This window comes from Pseudopipra pipra, chromosome 5 (assembly GCF_036250125.1).
Source record: "Pseudopipra pipra isolate bDixPip1 chromosome 5, bDixPip1.hap1, whole genome shotgun sequence".
NCBI lineage: Eukaryota > Metazoa > Chordata > Aves > Passeriformes > Pipridae > Pseudopipra > Pseudopipra pipra.
This window is the reverse complement of record NC_087553.1, coordinates 12,014,391-12,033,946: the sequence shown is the minus strand read 5'-3', so window position 1 is coordinate 12,033,946 and position 19,556 is coordinate 12,014,391. Positions and strand designations below refer to the sequence as shown.

The 19,556-nt window shown below is 39.4% G+C and overlaps 1 protein-coding gene across 10 annotated transcripts in view; it reads right to left on the bottom strand.

Annotated features, from left to right (window-relative positions):
* The window catches only part of SOX5 (SRY-box transcription factor 5), a 300,825-nt gene that overhangs the window by 53,329 nt on the left and 227,940 nt on the right, over positions 1-19,556 (bottom strand). For 7 of the 10 annotated variants that reach the window (XM_064654448.1, XM_064654442.1, XM_064654444.1 and 4 more), the window contains one exon: positions 7,790-7,936. The exons of 2 other annotated variants lie outside the window; for them this stretch is intronic. In XM_064654448.1, coding sequence (XP_064510518.1) covers positions 7,790-7,936 — 147 coding nt within the window. Of the gene's footprint in view, positions 1-7,789; positions 7,937-17,521; positions 17,603-19,556 lie in introns of all 10 variants that reach the window. One more of the 10 variants, XM_064654447.1, reaches the window with a different exon arrangement.

Here is a 19,556-nt window from a genome sequence, read left to right as displayed (position 1 = left end):
CTCAAACAGCTTCTGAGACGTTGATGCTCAGGTATTTCTAAGCAACAGGGTAAGACACGGAGCAGAAACAGAAAGTCAGGTCCCAGCACTTCTAAACTGAGGAGTTTAGGAGTCGAAAACTGAGGGATTCTGCAACTGAACCTGGCTTTAGTAGTGGCCTCCTGAAAGTACCACTGCCTGGTGTAAAACTCGGTGTTCAGTATAAAGCCAATGATGTGGATCGTTTACACCAAAGATAATGAAAACTGCTACCTGCTGCCCATCCCACAAATTTTTCCATGTAGGAAAAAAGGGGGTATTTTATTTATTCATACCTGTTGTAGAAGGCATCAGCAGCAAAGAACAGCAGTGAACTAGTAAGAACACAGTGCCTGTTTGTCTACCGCTTTGCTTTACACCTTTGTCGCTCCCTGTCTGATTTCTGAAGACCTCTCTTTCAGAAATGCAGCAGTCTTGCCTCATTTGTGTATCTTTTGTTTTGTGATCAGAGATTTTGGAGAGTTTTCTTTCCCCCTTTTTCTTTTTGTTATGCTTTCCTTTGAGTTTTCATTATAAAAAGAGGCTACTGAGCCTGACAACTCTGCTTGAGAGACAGGCTCCTGCCAGAGACAGGATATCAGGAAACAAGAGCTGTGGACAGTTAATCTGAAAAAGCATCCTAGGAGCCCCTCCACGTATCTAATTTATTTTTAGGAAAGTAGGGAGGGATGGGAGGCAGTCAGAATGCTGTATAAGTCCCTACTGCTGCTGCTATTAAGATACTGCTATTAACATCACTTTTATTGTCTGAGACACATTCTCTGTTTTAAAAAAGCACCTTAAGAAGCTGCATTAATACCCATCACTTTCTTGTGCTCCAGCAAATGGTTTAAAAAGTCATTGTTTATATTCATGGATGTAACATATAGGAAGAAGAACAAGGAAGAGGAAAACAGTTTCAAAGATTCTGCCACAAATTTCACATTTTACTATTTGGGATCAAAAGGACAGGCAGCAAATGAGAAAGGCTTCCAGGTAAAGAGATTATTAGCTACAAGGTCTCTATTGGGAATGGACAGGGGTACTAAAGAGGGAGCATAGTGCCAAGTAGAATAGCACAGATAAGGCAGATGAGGTCTCAGTTTACAGCTGATACATCACTGCATCTGTACTAGTAACTTTGCCTTAATTATCTTACAGCAATTTCTGACCTGTTTAATGCACTGACAAGGGAACTGGGAAATGTAATCACTGAAAAAATGTTTTGAATGTTCTGATTTATAATATTCTAGTGCTAACTGTTATTCCAGTGCTGAAAACCTTAATAGATAAATTTAACAAGGATTTTTTTTTAATCAGTGGCATATAAAGAATTGTGTCCAGACTGGAAACTCTCAAAAACAGAAGAGTTTGCAAATCTTAAGAGAGAAAACTTCTGTAAAAACAGGCTCGATGTTCTATCAGGGACACTGTGTCTTACACCACTTTAGGAGAACTCTTGTTCTTCACTCTAAAATACCTCAGTACTGCTTTCAATGAAAATAAGGATGTCTTAACCTCCTGTTGCTTGAATAGGCATTCAGCACCTGCTGAGCTCTTCTGCCAATAAAGAGGATGGTAACTGCCATTAGAATATGACACCTAACACATGCAATGGGTTAGTTTCACATAGGTTTCTTTTCTCTACTCTTCTGCCAGATAGGATTTGGCCCTATCTAACACAATCACACCCTTTGATCACCTGTATACAGCCATGATAGGTCTTTATCACACATCTGTCCTCTTTGTAGCTGAAGTAGTTCACTGTGCTGTGCAGAACAACTGGTTCATGTCTCCAAAAATATTTGCTAATGCTGAATAAAAAGAAGTGCTATGAAGAGGAAAAACCAGTATCCTTCTGCATGTGAATAGCAATGCAAGTATCATCCTCAGAACTGAAATATTTTCCTTTAAATATGTTCAAAAATGGCAGCTCTGAGGGCACAAGGAATCTGTATGTCTACTTATCACTGGGGCTCCTGCCACAGTCATAGCGTGATGTGGCAAGTAAGCTGATGTATCTATGTACATAACGGAGCTTAATGTCTTCCCCAAGATCTCCTCAGGATAAAACTTCACATTCTGCACTATCATACAAAAGAGAGAAATGAGGGAAAGGGAGACAAATATACCCAACTTAACAGGGCTGCTTAGGGTAGTCATCTAAAATGATGTTTAAGTCAACAATTTGTCTGAAGGAGAATCACAAATATCATATAAATGAGCGTTCTTTTTATTGTTGTTTTTATTTCTCTGCAGGGGGCTTTTTCTTTCTCCTTCCCTTCAGATAGTTTCTTTTTTTTTTTCCCACTACATTTTTATCCTGAATCAAGAAAACGTTCTTACCAAAACTGGGAAGTATAGTCCCATCATCAGTTTTGACTGTGACGGAAGATCCACAACCAGCTACCTATAGTAAATAGTTTACTTATTTTTCCTAATAAAAATTTACTGATTTTTCCTGAATTAAAATGCCCATTTCCAAAGCCTCTTTTTTTCTTTATTTTGTCCATGGTATCACATGTACTTGGTAAGAAAGTCAACAGCTGCTCAGTTGTTGGTTCCCTAACGAGGCTTAACTTGCCTGGATGAGAATGGAGTAAGCACAACATTGCTCCCTTTCTATCCTTTGTATACTATGAATGGGATGAAAGACACAGCTGGTGCACGTGGCACAAGCTGCAGCATCATCATCAGATACTCCTGAAAAATGAAAGAATTTCTTCTGGAGAGTCTTGGCCTTCTTAAGGCCAGTCTGTGCTGTGGTAGAGAGGCAAACTCTAAACCCTTCAAAGGCAATTCAATTGCTGTCCATAGGTAACATGAAAAAATTTCAATGCACTGTTTACTTTGGTGATCAGATAATGTGAAAACAAAGTACAGTCTTCAGTTAAAGATTCACACTGATATTTGTCTGAATACTGCAGTTGAGGAGAATCTGACTGTGTATATCCAACTGCTTAGTGCTGTTCCTGGCTTGTCTGAAACACATTTCCTTTCCTTGTCACAACTCCCAGGTGCTACTGCTGAGCAAATAGTAACATCACTGCCAGAAGTATTTGAAAAGAACAAAAAAAATTGATTTGGACAATCTGTGTGCTCTTGTCATTGATGGAGACACTACTGTGAGTAGTGTTGGGGCTGAGGTCACAACAAGGTTAAAAGAAAAGTGCCCAGGAATTCTCTCCTGTCACATTTCACACTGAATTGTTCCTGTTTCACAACAGATGCTACAGACAATGCACTGTGCTCCATTAAATACAGGGAATCATTTAGCTACGTTTACAAGCTACACTGAAAATTCACTCCAGAATTACTGTACTTGAAAGGTTACATGGAAAGGGCTAGAATATTCCATCAGGCAGGCACTAGATGCTATATGTATACATGCCACATAAAAAGCAAGGAACAAAAGCAGGAACGAACAGGGCCCCAGCTGTTTACAAGTGAGGGTGATGTTGCTCTCCTTATTCAAGAATATAATGCACCTCATCTGAAGCCAGTGAAGACTGTAGCTATCAGGTGAGAATCCTGGTAGCATGGGTAAAGGTCATAATTTAGATAAACATTCCCTATAGCATTGGTTTTTTTTTTTTTTTAATCCTGTGCATGGCCCTGTACAAGCAAGAGGCTTGAAGTTAACCATGAGATGGGTTGGGAGGTTATTCTGCCTAGTTCTTATCTGCACCTATGCCTGTTCTCTCCTACTTACTTTGGGAGCCTGTAACCACCTTGAACACCCAACAGAGCAGCATGCAAGCATTTACACGATCAAAGGCAAAATGTGCTTAAGACAGACTTTGGAAATCCAGCACAATTTGGCAAACTTCAAAGATAGTTGCCTTTCAAACGGGTTGTGGAGGAGGCCTTGGTAAATTTGAATGGTATGATTAGCATACCGGCTGTTTTTAAAACTGCTCAAGAAGAAGCTGTGTTAAAATCCATTTCCGCAAGACACACGCATTTTCTTTTGGACAGGCTCCACTAGCTCTGTTTCTTAAATCAATTTTTCTGGCACGGATTTCTTCTTGGAAGAATGTACGACACCAGCTCAGTTTCCTAACCAAAACTTGACAGAATGTGTGCAGCACAGCATAATGGCATCTCTGCCTCATGGCTTCCTAAAAGTTACAGCACAGAAACCTCGGAAGTGAATTTGACTGTTCCAGGTCACATCTGCTGAAAAGCGAGCGAGGCGACAGAAGATGCCAGGGTAGCCCGTCCAGCACAGTGTTCAAACACTGGTGAGGGCCACTGATAAAAGGTTTGCCAAAACGGGAGTTGCCAAGGTCTTAGAGGAGTTTCAGGGATGTTTTCAAGTCTTACTAGATTTAAAGGATGATCCTTGGCAAACTCCCCCTGATGCCTCTCAGCATTTCTAGAGCCAACAGTTGTTCCATCTGCCGCTGAGGCCGACTTTGAAGAATCCTTGCAAAGAGCAGCACACTAACTTTAACACTACACAAGAGAGGAAAAAAACACAGCTTTTCAGAAGTGACCTAGATGTTTGCCAGTAGCTTGACACACTCTCAGGTAAGGCTGTCTCCTTGTCTCCAAACACTTGAGTGTATTACCAAAGCTGCGCCAGCGTAAACTGTGGGCTGAAAATAGAGATTCAGTAAACAGCATTTATTGAAAGCTTGTCTAAGGCATTAAGTGTTCATCTGTACTGAGGTACAGTAGCAGCGAGAAAGACCACCACAAACTAGCTTCAAGAACCAAATTGCTGCTGGGGATTGAAAAAAAAAAAAAATATTAAAAAATGGCTGGAAAACTCAGACAGGTACTCCCTGACAACAGCTAGAAAAATTAAATTTTAAAAAAATCAGAAGACACAATAAACTTTTGGGGATGTTGAACACAAACAATCTCTGAAAAAGCAAAGGAAGGTCCACACAGACACAAACGAAGGTGTTTAGTTTCAACACATAAGCTTCAGTTTCTGCCATTGTGACAGATTTGCCAGCATGTTTTCTGAGCCAGGCCACTGCACTATTGTATAAGCTTTATTCTAATTACTGTAGGCTCTATAAAGGTTTCTTTATCGTTTAGTATTATAAATAATTGTGCTTCCAGGCTGGGGTTCAAAGCTCAGAACAGCACTCGCACAACAGCACAGGCAGGTCAGGTGACCTTTCTCCAATTCTCCTCTCCCTGGTGCTGAGGACAGACAAAGTGATATGTCTGTCATACGCCATTACCATTAGAACAGAATCTTGTTCTTTTATTACAACTGAACTCCGCCGGATTTCTCAGCAGGAATGCTAAGTGAAATCAATGTCTTGGATTTCCAGGCTGAGCTTGGAGGTCACAGCCACTCTATCATTTCTCAGCATTATCCCTTCTCTTTCTCTCGCGCTCTCTCTGAGCCTCCAACTGGCACACAGCAGATTGAAAACAGCATGCATCACAGGGCTTACGCTGCACAATTTTACAGCCTTTTGGAGCCCCCTTCCTTTCCTTTTGGCCCACTTTTTTATTTTTTTTTTTTTCCCAATTTGCAAGTAAGTTTTGTTTGTCTCCCACAGACCTGCAAGCCAAAGGCACTGCAACACCTACAAATATGAAAAAGCAATAAAACGTAAGGGAGGACAGAGCTGATCTTGACAGCTGCCAGTTAAGATGGTTATGCTCGATGATACCAATAGATATGGCAGGCCTTCTAATCCTGCAGTTGCCACAAAATACACACTGTGCCCTTTAGATCTCATCAGACATTCTGCTTGTGCACAAGAGAACAACACCGGGATTTTAAGTGTAGGATATCTTACAAGCCACTAATCACACACAAAACCCCCCCTGTAAAATGCACAAAAATCTCTTGTTAACCACAGACATAACTTTTTTTTTTTTTTTTAAACCCCAAAAATTCTACCATCAAGCACTGCACAGCTTTATGATTCCTTACTCTAAGTGAAGAGATCAAGCCAAGGATAAACTTCAGGAAGTCAGAAAGTCTACACTAAGGAGAGAATAAAGAATAAAGACAGCATAGATGAGCTTGACTCATTAACACAACAGCTACTGATTTCAAGTCATGTCTTTTATTCCTTGAACATGTATCTCACTGAGCTGACAATGGTATTATTTATTTGTCTGGTTATTTTTAATCTGTGCTGTTTTACTGTTAGGGTAAAAACAAGACACTACTGTCAATTCAAGGAACCTTTCCTAATGTGATAAAGGACATGGACAGCATGCTAGGAGACACTAACAAAAAGAAAGGACACATTTTTATGAAGCTCTTGCTGTCACCTAAATAGGACCGCTTTCTCCCAGCACTCCTCAGCTAAATTCTTCCTAGTTGTTTTGCAACACCTAAGATATGCCATTCAATGCTGATCTGTTAATTTTGCTCAGCTGTGGCACACACTGAGCTCACCTTCTTCGACTGCACTTATTCTGCGCCTTTTCCCTTGGTATAGCTAGACACACACTGAGGGCATTATACAGGTGTGACTCCCAGCTGTAAGCTTGACCTCTTAACTGAGTATGGACTGAACTGCCCAGCTATGACCAAGATTATTCATCAGAGCCCATCACTCAGTGGACAGATTTCAGCTCTGTTCTATGACACGACAGACACTGCTTTGGAGACTTCACAGAATCAAAGAATATGCTGAGTTGGAAGGAACCCACAAGGATCATCGAGTCTAACTTTTAGCCCTGCACAGGACCATCCCCAAGAGTCACACCATGTGCCTGAGAGTATCATCCAAACGCTTCTTGAGCTCTGTCAGCCTTGGTGCTGTGACCACTGCCCTGGGGAGCCTGTTCCAGCGCCCAACCCACTCTGTGGGTGAAGAACTTTTTTCTAATATCCAACCTAAACCTCCCCTGACACAACTTCAGGCCACTCCCTCAGGTCCTGTCACTGGTCACCACATAGAAGAGATCAGTGCCTGCACCTCCTCTTCCTCTCATGAGGAACTTGTAACTGCAATGAGGTCTCCCCTCAGTCTCCTCTTCTTCAGGCTGAATAGACCAACCAACCTCATCCCTATTCACACACTTCCCCTCAGGGCCCTTCACCATCTTTGTTGACCTCCTTTGGACACTCTCTAAGAGCTTTATATCTTTCTTATATTGTGGCACCCAAAACTGCACACAATATTTAAGGTGAGGCCGCCTCAGTGCAGAGCAGAGTGGGACAATCCCCTCCCTCGACTGGCTGGCAATGCTGCACCTGATGCCCCCAGGACACAGTTGGCCCTCCTGGCTGCCAGGGCACTGCTGACTCATATTGAATATGTTATCGACCAGGACCCCCAGGTCCCTTTCTGTGGCACTGATCTCCAGCATATCACCCCCTAGCCTGTACTCGTTCCTCCACAAACTCCAGCTCTACTCCAGGACAGAATCTGGTCACAGATGAGGTGCCCCAAAACCTTTCATCTCTTGCTGACACACTGCTAACCAGACTCCACATTGAAAGGAAACAACAGTTGTGTGCTAGAATAGGAGGCTGAAGTGCCACCTGTTACTGAAGATGGAAGAAACAGAACTGTGATAGCGAGGACACAGCAAGGGAACCCACAGGATCTCAGCTGAGGTGGTCTGCTACTGACACTGTGTATGAATGGTCGTTTGGTATTACTGCACTGGGGTCTCCCCACTGGAAAAATGGCACTATGAATACGCTCCCATTTCAGGGAGCCATCCTGAGAACAAAGCTGCTGCAACTGAGAGCCTCACAGTCACCCTTCAGAATAAACTACATGCAAGTCCCCACGTTGTCAGAAAGGCAGTGCTGCCAGGCCTGGTACAGTACCTTGCTTTTGGGTGGAGGGCTGTTTGTGCTCTTGTCTGTGTGGATGCTGGTAGGGGATACGGCAGCACCAAGGTTACCCTGGGGTATGCCAGGTATCTTGCCTCCTGGAGACACTTGCATCGCAGCAAGTTGGGCAGCATACAACTGCTGTAGAAACAAAACAAAACAAAACAAAACAAAAAAAAAATTGAGGTGAGGGGGGAAGAGAGGAGAGACATCATCAATAAATAAATAATCTTTCCAAAACTTCTCCTACTGCAGAGGATGTATTTTTCTTCTGATGGGTATTTTTTATTTAACACACGTATATTTCAAGACAAGAATTGTCATCTCAACTTCTGTGACTCATTCCTCAGGGGATGAATGAGAGACGTCACCATGAGAAATGTCCCAGCGTTCCTGTGTGTCCAGGGATTCAAAACAAGGAACAAAAGCTAATCTTCATGGTTTGCCTGAGCTACTGGGCAATCTTTCCTTTCCTGAGATGACTTAGGCATAAAATCATTTCCACCAATACTATGCACCAACCCCTGCGAAACTCACATGATGGTCCCTGTTCATGTTTCTTTATTTTACTTGCTATGTTTGCCCTCTTTGCACAGGCTGTAAGGTGTTTGGAACGGGGAATGCCAGAATTTTTAGTACTTACTGTGAGAGTCCACTCTCAGTTGGGTTCTGGGGAACCACTAGAGTCAATATAAATACACACATACCGATGGTAAAGTACTGTCCATTAGCTGTTAGGAACTCCAGCTAAGTCTAAGAACCCTTTCTGGGATAGATGCAAAGCAGACACACCATGGAAATGTTTTTCTCTTCAAAACTAAACCAGTAAGGCACTTTAAACACATATTTCATTATTAACGTGTGAATACTTATAATCACGGTCATCTGTTTAAAGTTTAGCACTACAGTAAGAGTTTATTGGACGGAGGTCAAAAGCAGTGAGAAAGCAGTGCCTGGGAGCTCCCTTGACCTCCAAATAAAACATGGAAAAAATAAACATGGGGGCAGGAGAAGCAGCAATTGTTGCTGCTTTGTGAACAGTGAGGAATTCCGAAGTCAGGTGCCCAAGAGAGCAGGCAGTGCAGTAACAAAGGCTCTCCCTCCTCAGCCACAGTATCAGTTTCAAAGACTCACACTATGTATGGTTAGTGCTGTGCAGTGCATGTGTGATGTGTAACACTGAATGAAGGTACTCTCTGTCTGCAGGTGCTAACAGAGCTTCTGAGATGACAGTGACAAGGGACAACATGCAGGAATATTGAACTGGATGTGAAAAAACAAGGGGGCTTCAATGTGACTAAGTCTAAGAAGTCTTATTAGTAGTGCTTAGCTGTTTTGCTGTTGTTTCTCAGTTAATTTTATATGCTGATAAAAGAACAGAGGTGAGATTGGAGGGCACAAAGAAATGCTAACCCAAACCAGCAAGTCTGAAAGAGGAAAATGAGGATTCATTACAGGAGAAATCCACACGGAGCCATGCAAAAGATACAGAGACATTGCTACAGTGAGTTCAGTGTATATAAGCCCCATAGCAAACACTTAACTTGATCAAATAGGCAAGACTTACTGCTGTGAATCTTGGACGACCCTGGACAACATTGTTTTGTGGTTCCCCATACAAACTTTTCCCTTTTCTGGTGTATATAATTCACATAATTAAAAGTAGCCCATTGCTACTTTTGTGTAATCAGACACCAAGTTCTTACTTATTTCTTTTTCACGCTTTCTATAATTTTCACACTTTCTATTCTTTTCAATTTTGAATATTTTTTATTTCTTTTCCCTACTTTGATCACTGCTTGTTCCTTATTATTCTTCTTAATCACCATTTATCCATCCCGTTCTGTTTAGTCTCCCTCTCTTTCCTTATCATCCATTCATTCATCCATTCTCTCCTTTCCTTTTCCTCAAATTTCTTTATTAATTTATTCTATATGTTACTCCCAGCGAGTCTGAGCCAAATAGATGCAAATCAGCTACAGATAAAAGTCATCAGAAACAATCCAGCCACAAATCACTCAGAGATTCAAATGCATGTATTTATCAGTTGAAGCTCATATCCATTCATTCTTTTTAAAGAAGACTAAATCCAGCAGGGAGAATGGAACAAGTGTCTGTGTGAACCAGAGAAGAACTGCAGCAGGGAGTTCAAGGAAAACCAAGCCAGAATTATGTATGAATTAATACATCAGAAGGGCAATGGTTGTTTAAGAAAGAGGATACATGACTCAGGAACAACTCAAACATAACCAGACTCTGGAGGTGACAGAGCAGGTCTAGAGAAAGCTTTTCCTTTTCTTTTGCTCCCTATTGAAAAAATGACAAAACAAATTGAGGCAACTACAGGAAAAAGACAAAAGAAAGTCAAACAGCCATTAGAAAGGAAAGGTTCAAGCTTGCTGCTAATCTATATATTAGATATCAGATAGCGTGTCTAGGCCACATGTAAAGGTAAAAATAACATAGTTTGGACACTCAGCAGTCCTGAACCAACTGGAGAGCACTGACAGACCATACAGGGACTGGCTTTCTGAAGACTGAGCTTTCCAGAAATTTCTGTGAGAAATTTTGGGGAAGACTTTTCAAAATGAATCTATACCTTGAAAACATACCTCTCAACCTTCTGTTCAGGTCCAAAGACAGAATCAGGAGAACTAAACTATATGAAATAGATGCACAACACGGTGTCCAAGAATCTGCACATCTTACACCTTAGTGCTCCCTGAGAAATGTGTTGGAAGCCGTGGTTCCTCCCTACAGTACTGTCATCAACCATCTTTCTCACAATGCATGGAAAGCAGAAAATGACTAAATAAGCACTGGGAATGAATTTCCCTATGCAACAGCCCAGGAGAAAGCCATATTTTCAGGTGATAAATTGAATATATGGAATGTCAAATGCATGCCGTTTTCTCAGTTGAGGGACAGATATACCTGAAGAGAATGAAACACACAGTACAGTGTGGAGTAACATGGAAGGAGGGGTGGAAGAAAAATCTATAAAGCCTTCATTCATGCTTTGTAAAAACTTCTGTCCTCCTGTTATCAGATTCAACACCGCAACTCTATTTAATTTATTTTGAGAATTAAAAACAAACATTAAATAAAATTTTATAAGAGGTCCCTTGTTAGAGTACCCTCTTGAAAGTCCCTTCCTGCAACAGAGACCAATAATTCTACAGAAAAAGCAGTATAAGGCCCGGCTTTAAACTGAAAAACGTGAGGTTATGAAATTGCAAGGGTCTGAATCCTATTTAATCAGTAAGTTTGCCCCTATATTCCCTGAATTTAAAAACTGGAGAGAAATATACAACATGCAGCACATTTCTTGGACTGTCAATAATTTTGAGCTTCAACATTATTGAACCTGTCTGTTCATATTTAGTTGTTTTAGGACATGATGACCTTTAGCTTATACCCAAGGAAAGGGCAATGGTGTGACCAAGTGCTGCAAAACAAGACAGCTAAATGACAACAATTTATATATTCATTTCATAGACAAACTGAATTCAAACAAAAGAACATTTCTACCCCTGCTTCTCCACTCGAGTTTCAGATTTTGGAACAGTGTATGAATAGATCTCTGTTGAAACATTCAACCATTACCTGAAATGCACCTTTATACCCTTCACAGTAATGAAACCAAGATTTCAAAAAGTGCAATGAAAATGATGTTATTCTGTATCACTGCTGTAATACCCTGTTCTTGAGCCTCTTCTTTTACCCCAGAGACCCCTGAAGCTACTTCTGCTACCTTTAGCTAACCTAAAGACTCAGTGTCAAATTCTAGCACTCCAGGAGGTCATTTTGCTCCAGTACAACTCATATAGGACTTTTAATCTATAGGGTTTATTGTGACCAAGGCATTCAGTTGGAATCAGTGAAGCACTACTGCTTTAGGCAGGTTCATTTTTGCTATACATAATAAATAAGGATAATATCCTGAATTTAATAAGATAGATAATACTTCTTCAGGAAGGCAGAATTGGGCTTCTGAAAAAGCAATTAAAAAGTAACATCTATTGTTTGTTTATAACTAAATGACTATGTTTCAGCTCCCCTGCCCATGTGCAATATTGCATGCCTTGTTAATGTTTTCTCATTAACCTCTTATGAAAATCTGTATGGAAGCAAAATCATCAGAACAAAAGCACAATGTGATACACTTTAAAATGAGCAGGAGGTATCGTTAATTTTTTAATGTTGCCCCTCTGTTCTTAAGCTATTAAACAAAAAATCCCCCTTCTCCCTAGGTCACCACCCAAACCATTTATAATTCTTCCAATATATTAAGCAGAAATATTCAGCTGAACTCTCAAAATGGACTAGCTCTAAGAGCTCTTGGCTTGATGACTCTGTAGTACATCAATAGCAAAGCCTTAAGGTTAGGCCAGCTTTGAAAACTTTCCCCTTGGGCATTGTTGTTACATGTTAACAATGCTCATTAATGCTTGGAGGGTACACTAAAAATGAATTCTTGTTCCATTAATACAGAAAATGAGAATGAGATTTAATAGCAATTTTAAAAAGGGTTGAACAAAGTGCTAGCAATTACATAGGCAGAGATAGTTGATTCAAGCATCTATAGGCATTTGGATTACAGTATTATCTCTTATTAAAATATTTTTATTAGTGAACAGTAGAGATTAAGAGCTGTTATTAAAAAAACCACAGAGAGACAGAGACAGGTGGCTCTGGAAACCGAATCAGTTACTGCAATAAATTTGTTTCTGATATAAACTAGCTTTTCAGTGAAGATACCACAGCGATGAATTTACAAACCACTGTGCCTGAGTGTCTGAACTGTTGACTGATCCAACACTTCAATTTCTTTGTCATTCTGAGAACCATCATTAAAAATATACACATGAATAGCCCTGTTCTTTGTTTTTTTGCATAATCTGGAGGGGAATATGGTATAAAATGAGATTCTCTCACTCGGAATACATGAATTTAATTTTCTTTACCTTAAAATTTATGCTTATATAACGCTTGAGAAGTGTTTGACTGCAGAAAGAATTAATTTTGGATCTGTTCAGGTGTTTTTTTTAATTGAAAAAAAAGGACAGAGGAATTAGGAAGAAAAAGGAATTCGTTTTAAATGAGCATTTTACGTATATCCTACTGTAAGATAGTTTTTAAAAGATACTGGCAACACAGATAAAAACTTAACTACAGAAATTAGAATTAAAGCTGCACTCATTAGTGATTGGTAGCAATGCCTTCTAGATATTCTATGAAAAAAGTTCTTCATTTAGCTTCTCATTACATACTTGAAAGGAACAAATGCCAGATTTTCATCTTTTCTTTGTCTGAGTTTCCTTCAAAGATTGTTAGTCAAACATTTCAAAGGGACATGCTAATTTGTGCATTTAAACTTCAGCAAAGGCTTTAAGGTGCCATTTGTTTGCATCAACTGGGAGATTTTCAGAAAGAAAAAAAAGATAATATTTGAACACAAAGTCAATAACCTCCTTTAAAACCTTGCCCAAAGAACCCATTGCAAGGTGAAATTGCTAGCTTTCACTTTGGGATAACTTCAGATAATAACAATAGAGGTTAAGATCCTGAGATGTACTGACAGTATTTTGGTTTATTTCTGGTTTTATTTTATTTTGTTTTGTTCTTTACAATTCTTAACAGAGTTGGAGAATTATTACTGTTCTACCTACCATCTGCCTTTATCACACCCAGTTCCTACTAGAAATTGCCCTGGCTGCCAGTGCCAAAGTGCAGAGAGACTCTCTGGCAGAGGACCTTGCCTGAACCAGTGTTTCCTTTATTCACCAAGCAAAAAATAGCAAGCTGGATGAATTCATCTCAAAATTGTGGACCACGCAGAGACTAGAGAAGATACACTAAATGTTGAAAAGCTACACTGTTCTTTCCCATGGCCACAGAAACCAGCTAACTTCCTTTGAAAGCTCCCAACCTCGCTATGCTCTGTATTTAGCCTAAGGGAGGAAGACAGGTAAGTAAATCATGTATCAAGGAACAGTAATAAATATTTGAAAGTTAAGACCTGGAAAGTTAATAGGTAAGTAATATATTGCTTTTATTCAGAGAGCATTGGTAACACTTGGAGGAACTGCCTAGAGAAATTTCGATTTGATGTTTCAGTCAAGATCAGATGTGTTTTAGGAAGATGAACTTTAAACAAGGAGTTTATTATGCCCAATAATATTTTACATCTTGTTTTGTCAGACCAGACAATCTAATAGTCCCTCTAGCCTTAAAAAACCTGAGACTTAGAAGGAAACATGTAGAAAAACAAGTTCTCATTAGAAAAACTGTGAAGCATTCACAAACAGAACAAGGCTTCATTTATACACTTCTTGCAAGCAAGTTACAAGCGCAGCCTTGTAACCACCATCTCTCTCATATTAGAAAAAACATCACTTTTAGAATCAGTAACCACAAGTCTCCATAAAATATGATTCTGGTAGCTGATCTCTAGGATTCCAGGCCTGCAGCCCTTATTCCTGAGAATAATCTCACTGTAGTCAACAGGACCGCTTTGCCCGTGCCAGGATGAATGCACTAGTTCTTCTCTCATTTGGAACTTCCATGGTATGACCAACTGGGGATCCCTGGCATCCAGAAAAAAGGCTGGAGTCCAGGTCACTGAAAACCTGAATGAGCTTTAAGTTTGCATCTGAAGCAATAAAGACTTCTACTGCAGTACATTAAAAACAATGACTGCTTTGCTTGTAGAACAGTAACAGCGGATAAAGTGAAACATGAAGGTACAATTTATGGCAGCTCTTTGAGTTTTCTTAGAAACTGATGTAATTTTGATGGATAGGACAAACATTTTAGCTAAAGCACAACTATATTTGTATTTATAGTAGCTTCTATGGGAAAGACACTAACCTCAACATTCTCAAATGTTAAGGAATTCAGTTTTCCTTGAAAAGTAGCCTTTAATTTTGCCAGTGGATAAATGCTATTCAAATATTACCAAGGTGAGAACCAGCACCCATGACATCAACTGACTGCTCCTGGTGACACAGGAAGACTGTAGGAAACTCCTGATTAGAGCCTAGACCTCATGGCTCCTTTGTCCCATGCCTTAACAAGAAGACAATCCTTCTACAGGATGTAACTGTAGGAACTTATCAATAGACACTTCCTATCACAAGCTAATAAGATCTGTTAGTTTCTGTGATAAAATATCGTTGCAAACTGTGTGTTTAAGATTGCCTGCTCTTTACAAATGAAGAGATTTTAACTGGAAAACTGCCCAAGTGGCCTACATATTCATACATACCATGTTCACACCATATGACAGTAATTGAAATAGAGTGACTATATGGAATGCATATTGGAGAGGAAATTTGATAATGTCTTCTGGAAAAAGCTTGTTGGATGAAATGTTGCAGATGAACAGTGTCCCCTTCAAGGAAAGTAATTAATATTTTACATATTTTAAAATATTTAAAAAAAAATAAGCTGGCAACAATTTATTCCTATAGTTTGCTGTGCAGCACCAGACTATAATGTATTCTTGCTACCATTAATTATTTTTATGCCAATGGAACTTCTCCTGCTAGAAAAAAAGGTAAAAGAATTTCTTTAATGTAAGGACATACTTTTGATAGCATACTCTTTAAGGATTATACAGTAAGATGGTCAGTAGTAATGTAGAACACCAACAAACAACAGTGATGTGTAACTTAAGAAGGAGCATTTGTTTTATAATTTGCATTCCCTTTATCACTGACTATTCTGTAATGCAGAATAGAGCTGACTATTCTGTAATGAAGATGAAGTGTTTGTATGAAGGTTCCACATGGAGACTACTGCTCCAATACAGCTTTTGCAAATTAGAAGCCTGAAGTCAGTAAAGTGGCCCAGACATTATACTCTTGTAGGAAAAAACTCACTACTGCTTATTTGTTTACCGCAAGTATGTTTCCCAAGAGCTTTCTTTTTTTTTTTTTAATACATATCCAGATTTTTGGCAACTAGCTCAGAGCACCTGACTTCAGTAAGGATAATTTCTCATTTAAGAGACCAAAATTCTATGAGTGGCCATTTGACAAAATACTTATTTCATACTGCATTGCTTTACTTGACTGGTACTGTATATAATCATTCATTGTTATCCATTAAGTGACTAGAGTAGTTAACAAGCAAACACTGCCAGCAGAATTACTGCAAATAAGGTTCTATATATTTCAGATTGCCGGGCTATAATTAAGGCATTTCACTATTTTATACACATTTCCTTAAGCAACTCTTTCTCCAGTTTTTATTTATAGATTTTCTGTTTGCATTTTAAGTTGTTGTATTCAACAGGGAATTAAGTCAGGAAAACTCTGTGCCTGCTTTAGGACTGATACTGAATTAATTACTTCAAATCTGAATACTCTATTTCTCCTGAAGTTGAGTGCAGAGCTCGTAGTAGAAAGATTAAGGTCAACTGCATTTCTTATTTTAAGAACATGGATTTGCTGACTTGAATGCTGATATGGCATCAGGTTCTTATATCTTGATGATTCTAAGATTCTTCAGTGACTTGTCCCTCCTCTTCTTCAGAAATAAAGTAGTGAAATAGGTATTTTGCAGTACGTGTGGACCACAGCATTCAGCCTGCTCTAGAAACTCTTTTGTGACAAGTTTTGACAAGAAGAGAGTCCTAAAATACTGATGTCCCTCCCTAAATGTAGCAAAAACAGGATAATCACCTACCAGAAGCAACAGTGCAACGTTGACAAGTTTGTTTGTAGGAAGGGACAAGAAATAAATGTAAAAATTTACACTTGGATTTTTTTTTGCTGTATATATTCTAAAGCTCCCCCATAATTATATCTTCCTTTGTTAATTATGATATCAAACAGTGAAATGAGAAACATATCCTTTCTAGTCTTTATAGTTTTTATACTTTAACACTGTATAGTCTTTGTACTTTTCTAGTCTTTAGTCTTTAGTTCAGAATATTTCTGAACCAAAAGAATCATATGATTGTATCTGTTGTCCTTGGAGGTATAAATTAACATTGTTCCTTGGTTATCTGATGCATCTGAGAGCTCGGTGACATCCAATCAGCTCATTCAAAATTTTAATTTGCTCTTTGAACTGAGTTGTATTATGTGGTCAAAGGGTCTGGATAAAGGCACAGGAGAGAGAGAGTGACAAACTCTTAGTCCATCATAAGCAACTTTCAACACAGCTCATTTTCACAGGCTCAGAGAGCCATGGCTACTCTCTTCCAGCTTGGGTAGGGAGGGAAGACATATATGTCTATACCTCAGATATATATGTCTATACCTTAAAGGGAAGCATTTGAGCTGCTTCCCTTGTGCCAAGCCTCTCAGAAAAGAACACACAGAGGGGAAGTATGGGTAGAAGAATATTGAAAGGGAGGGACCAGTGATGGATAGAGCATTTGACCCGCAAAAGGATACGTACTTATTCTGAGAGTTAAATTGAAACAAACTGATTCCTAGAATACTTCTGAAGACATTTTTTCTCCTTCCCTTTTTCCTTAGCAGGAAGTACTAATAGGATGTGACATGGCATCTTTATTCAGGTGCATCAGTTATTTTATTTTTGGGGGTAGAGAAAGTAGAGCAAGGTTATTAACTGGGGGGAGAACGCCAGTCCTGCAATGCAAGTTTTCAAATAAGTTCAATGACATCCATCTACCTCTCATATAATTTTTCACGTTCATTGGCTTACATGCTCATTCCCCAAGTCCTCCAGAAAGCTAACAAGTCCTACCTCATTCTTTGAGATCCTGTTGTGAAGTCGTGGTATCAGTACAGGGCACCAGTTGTCCTTCCCGGCAGCGCACTGTGATCCCTTTCCATAAAAGCAGAATATATGACAAGAACTGTGGAAAGCTCCAGCTTACATGTACCTTTCCTTCAGCTTTAACCCACATGGAATCCCCCTATTCTAAAATAGTGTTTGTTTTCTAGGTATTATTAAAGCCAAAGCTTGCAGAAAAGGTCACTCAAACTTACTAGAGCTGCAGGAAACTAATTCCAACCACAGACATAGAAATTGCCCCAACTTTGAACCAGAATATTTTGAGCCTCACTGAATTAGAGCGAATTTGTGTTCCAAATCAGAAACCAGCTGAGTTTCATTCTGGTCAGACTCCTCCTAATGTTCTCAACAGTGAGTCTTACCCACTTCAAACTCATTGGAGTGCCTAACTTTAAACTAGCCCCATTGTACACACTGGATAACTTAGATGCTTAAAAACACAAATGCAAGTTTGTTAAACTAGGATGCTTGAGGTTAGGAGATGATAGCCTACAAAGAGGAGATGTTAGAGTATGTGGAGGGGAGTGCCATTATTTAGTAACAAAATTACTGAAAAGAGTTGAGAGAGTAGCAAAGCACTCAATTAATTCCATTATTTTGGAGTTTGATTAATTATAGAAAAGTCCTCCTTTAACAAAATGAAGTAGTAGAAACAATTCAATAGCTGTTCAATCTTTTTATTCTTTGATTTTATGATAAAAATGGGTGTGGTCAGTAAAACTCCCCCTCCAATGGAGCCCATAAAACTCCAGAAAGCCTGAAACCTCTGTGAAGCTTTGGCAAACTTCTCAGGAAATAACATAAGAAGCTGTTTTCTGGTTCATCTCACTATTTCCATGCTTACACTGATGTAATGGGAAGAGTGACACTTTGCATATTTCATTAGGACACGTACAGAAGTTTAGTTCTTAATTCTTAGAGACTTTGTTCCCCCAAAAGTGGTCTCTGAAAACATCTGAAATCCCTCAGGTCTCTGACTCTCACCACAATGAAACCTCCAACACTAAAGTACAATGATACTGCATGGTTGGACATCACGAAAAGCCCTAAATCTGACCTGAAACTCATGCCAACATTCCTCTTTTGGCACAAGCTGTACTCGGGGTTTAAGAAGCTGTAGGCACAACAACATGACTGAAGGTCAAAGGGAATTACATCTTTAACTTTCATGTTACCTCACATGCTATACATCACCCAAGTACGAGAAGAACTTATGGGATGAACTTTGGAACTCCATACTCAGCAAGAGGAATACGATGGCTGCTTCCAGTTTCACCAATCCATGTGGGTAACAAAGAGCTGCTGGAGCCCTTCATGTTCCCACACCAAGAGTGAGCTTTCCACTTCTTAGCATCAATCTGACCGTGGGAAATGCAACCTTCTCCACATTTCTCCACTTCCACCCTGATGCAAGCTGCTAAGTCCCAGACTCTTCCAGCTTACCTGGGGTTACCCTATGGAAGTGTCCCCTCTCTACTTTAACTCTTCACCATTTTGCTCTTAAGACTAGACAGGGTGAATGCAGAAATACATCCCTCCAAATTCCTGTCATTGAGGCGAGAAGGATGCCCTTCATTGGCAACAGGGCGGCAACCTCTAACTCATCTCTTAAAGAATTCCACATAGCCACACATTCCACAGCCAATGATGTGCACTGTATTAACACTATTTAAATAGTAACAAGCTCTATAATCCATCAGTACATCTGATCCACCCATGTCAACATTAAAGTTGATTTTCACAACTTTCTTTGAGGCACTAAGTAAATTAAAAAAAAAAAAAAAGACATGAAACTCCTGAGTGATAACAGTGCTTTTCAAAAATTGTCCACTTCACACCAATTTTTAGTATGGAATTATGGAATTTTTTATAACATAGAGATGGATCTGCTTGTCCAAAACCATGAAATACAGAAATTACTGTGCATATTTAGGAGATATTTTTCAATTGTTAATAACGTGACTGGGTTATAAAAAGAGCTAAT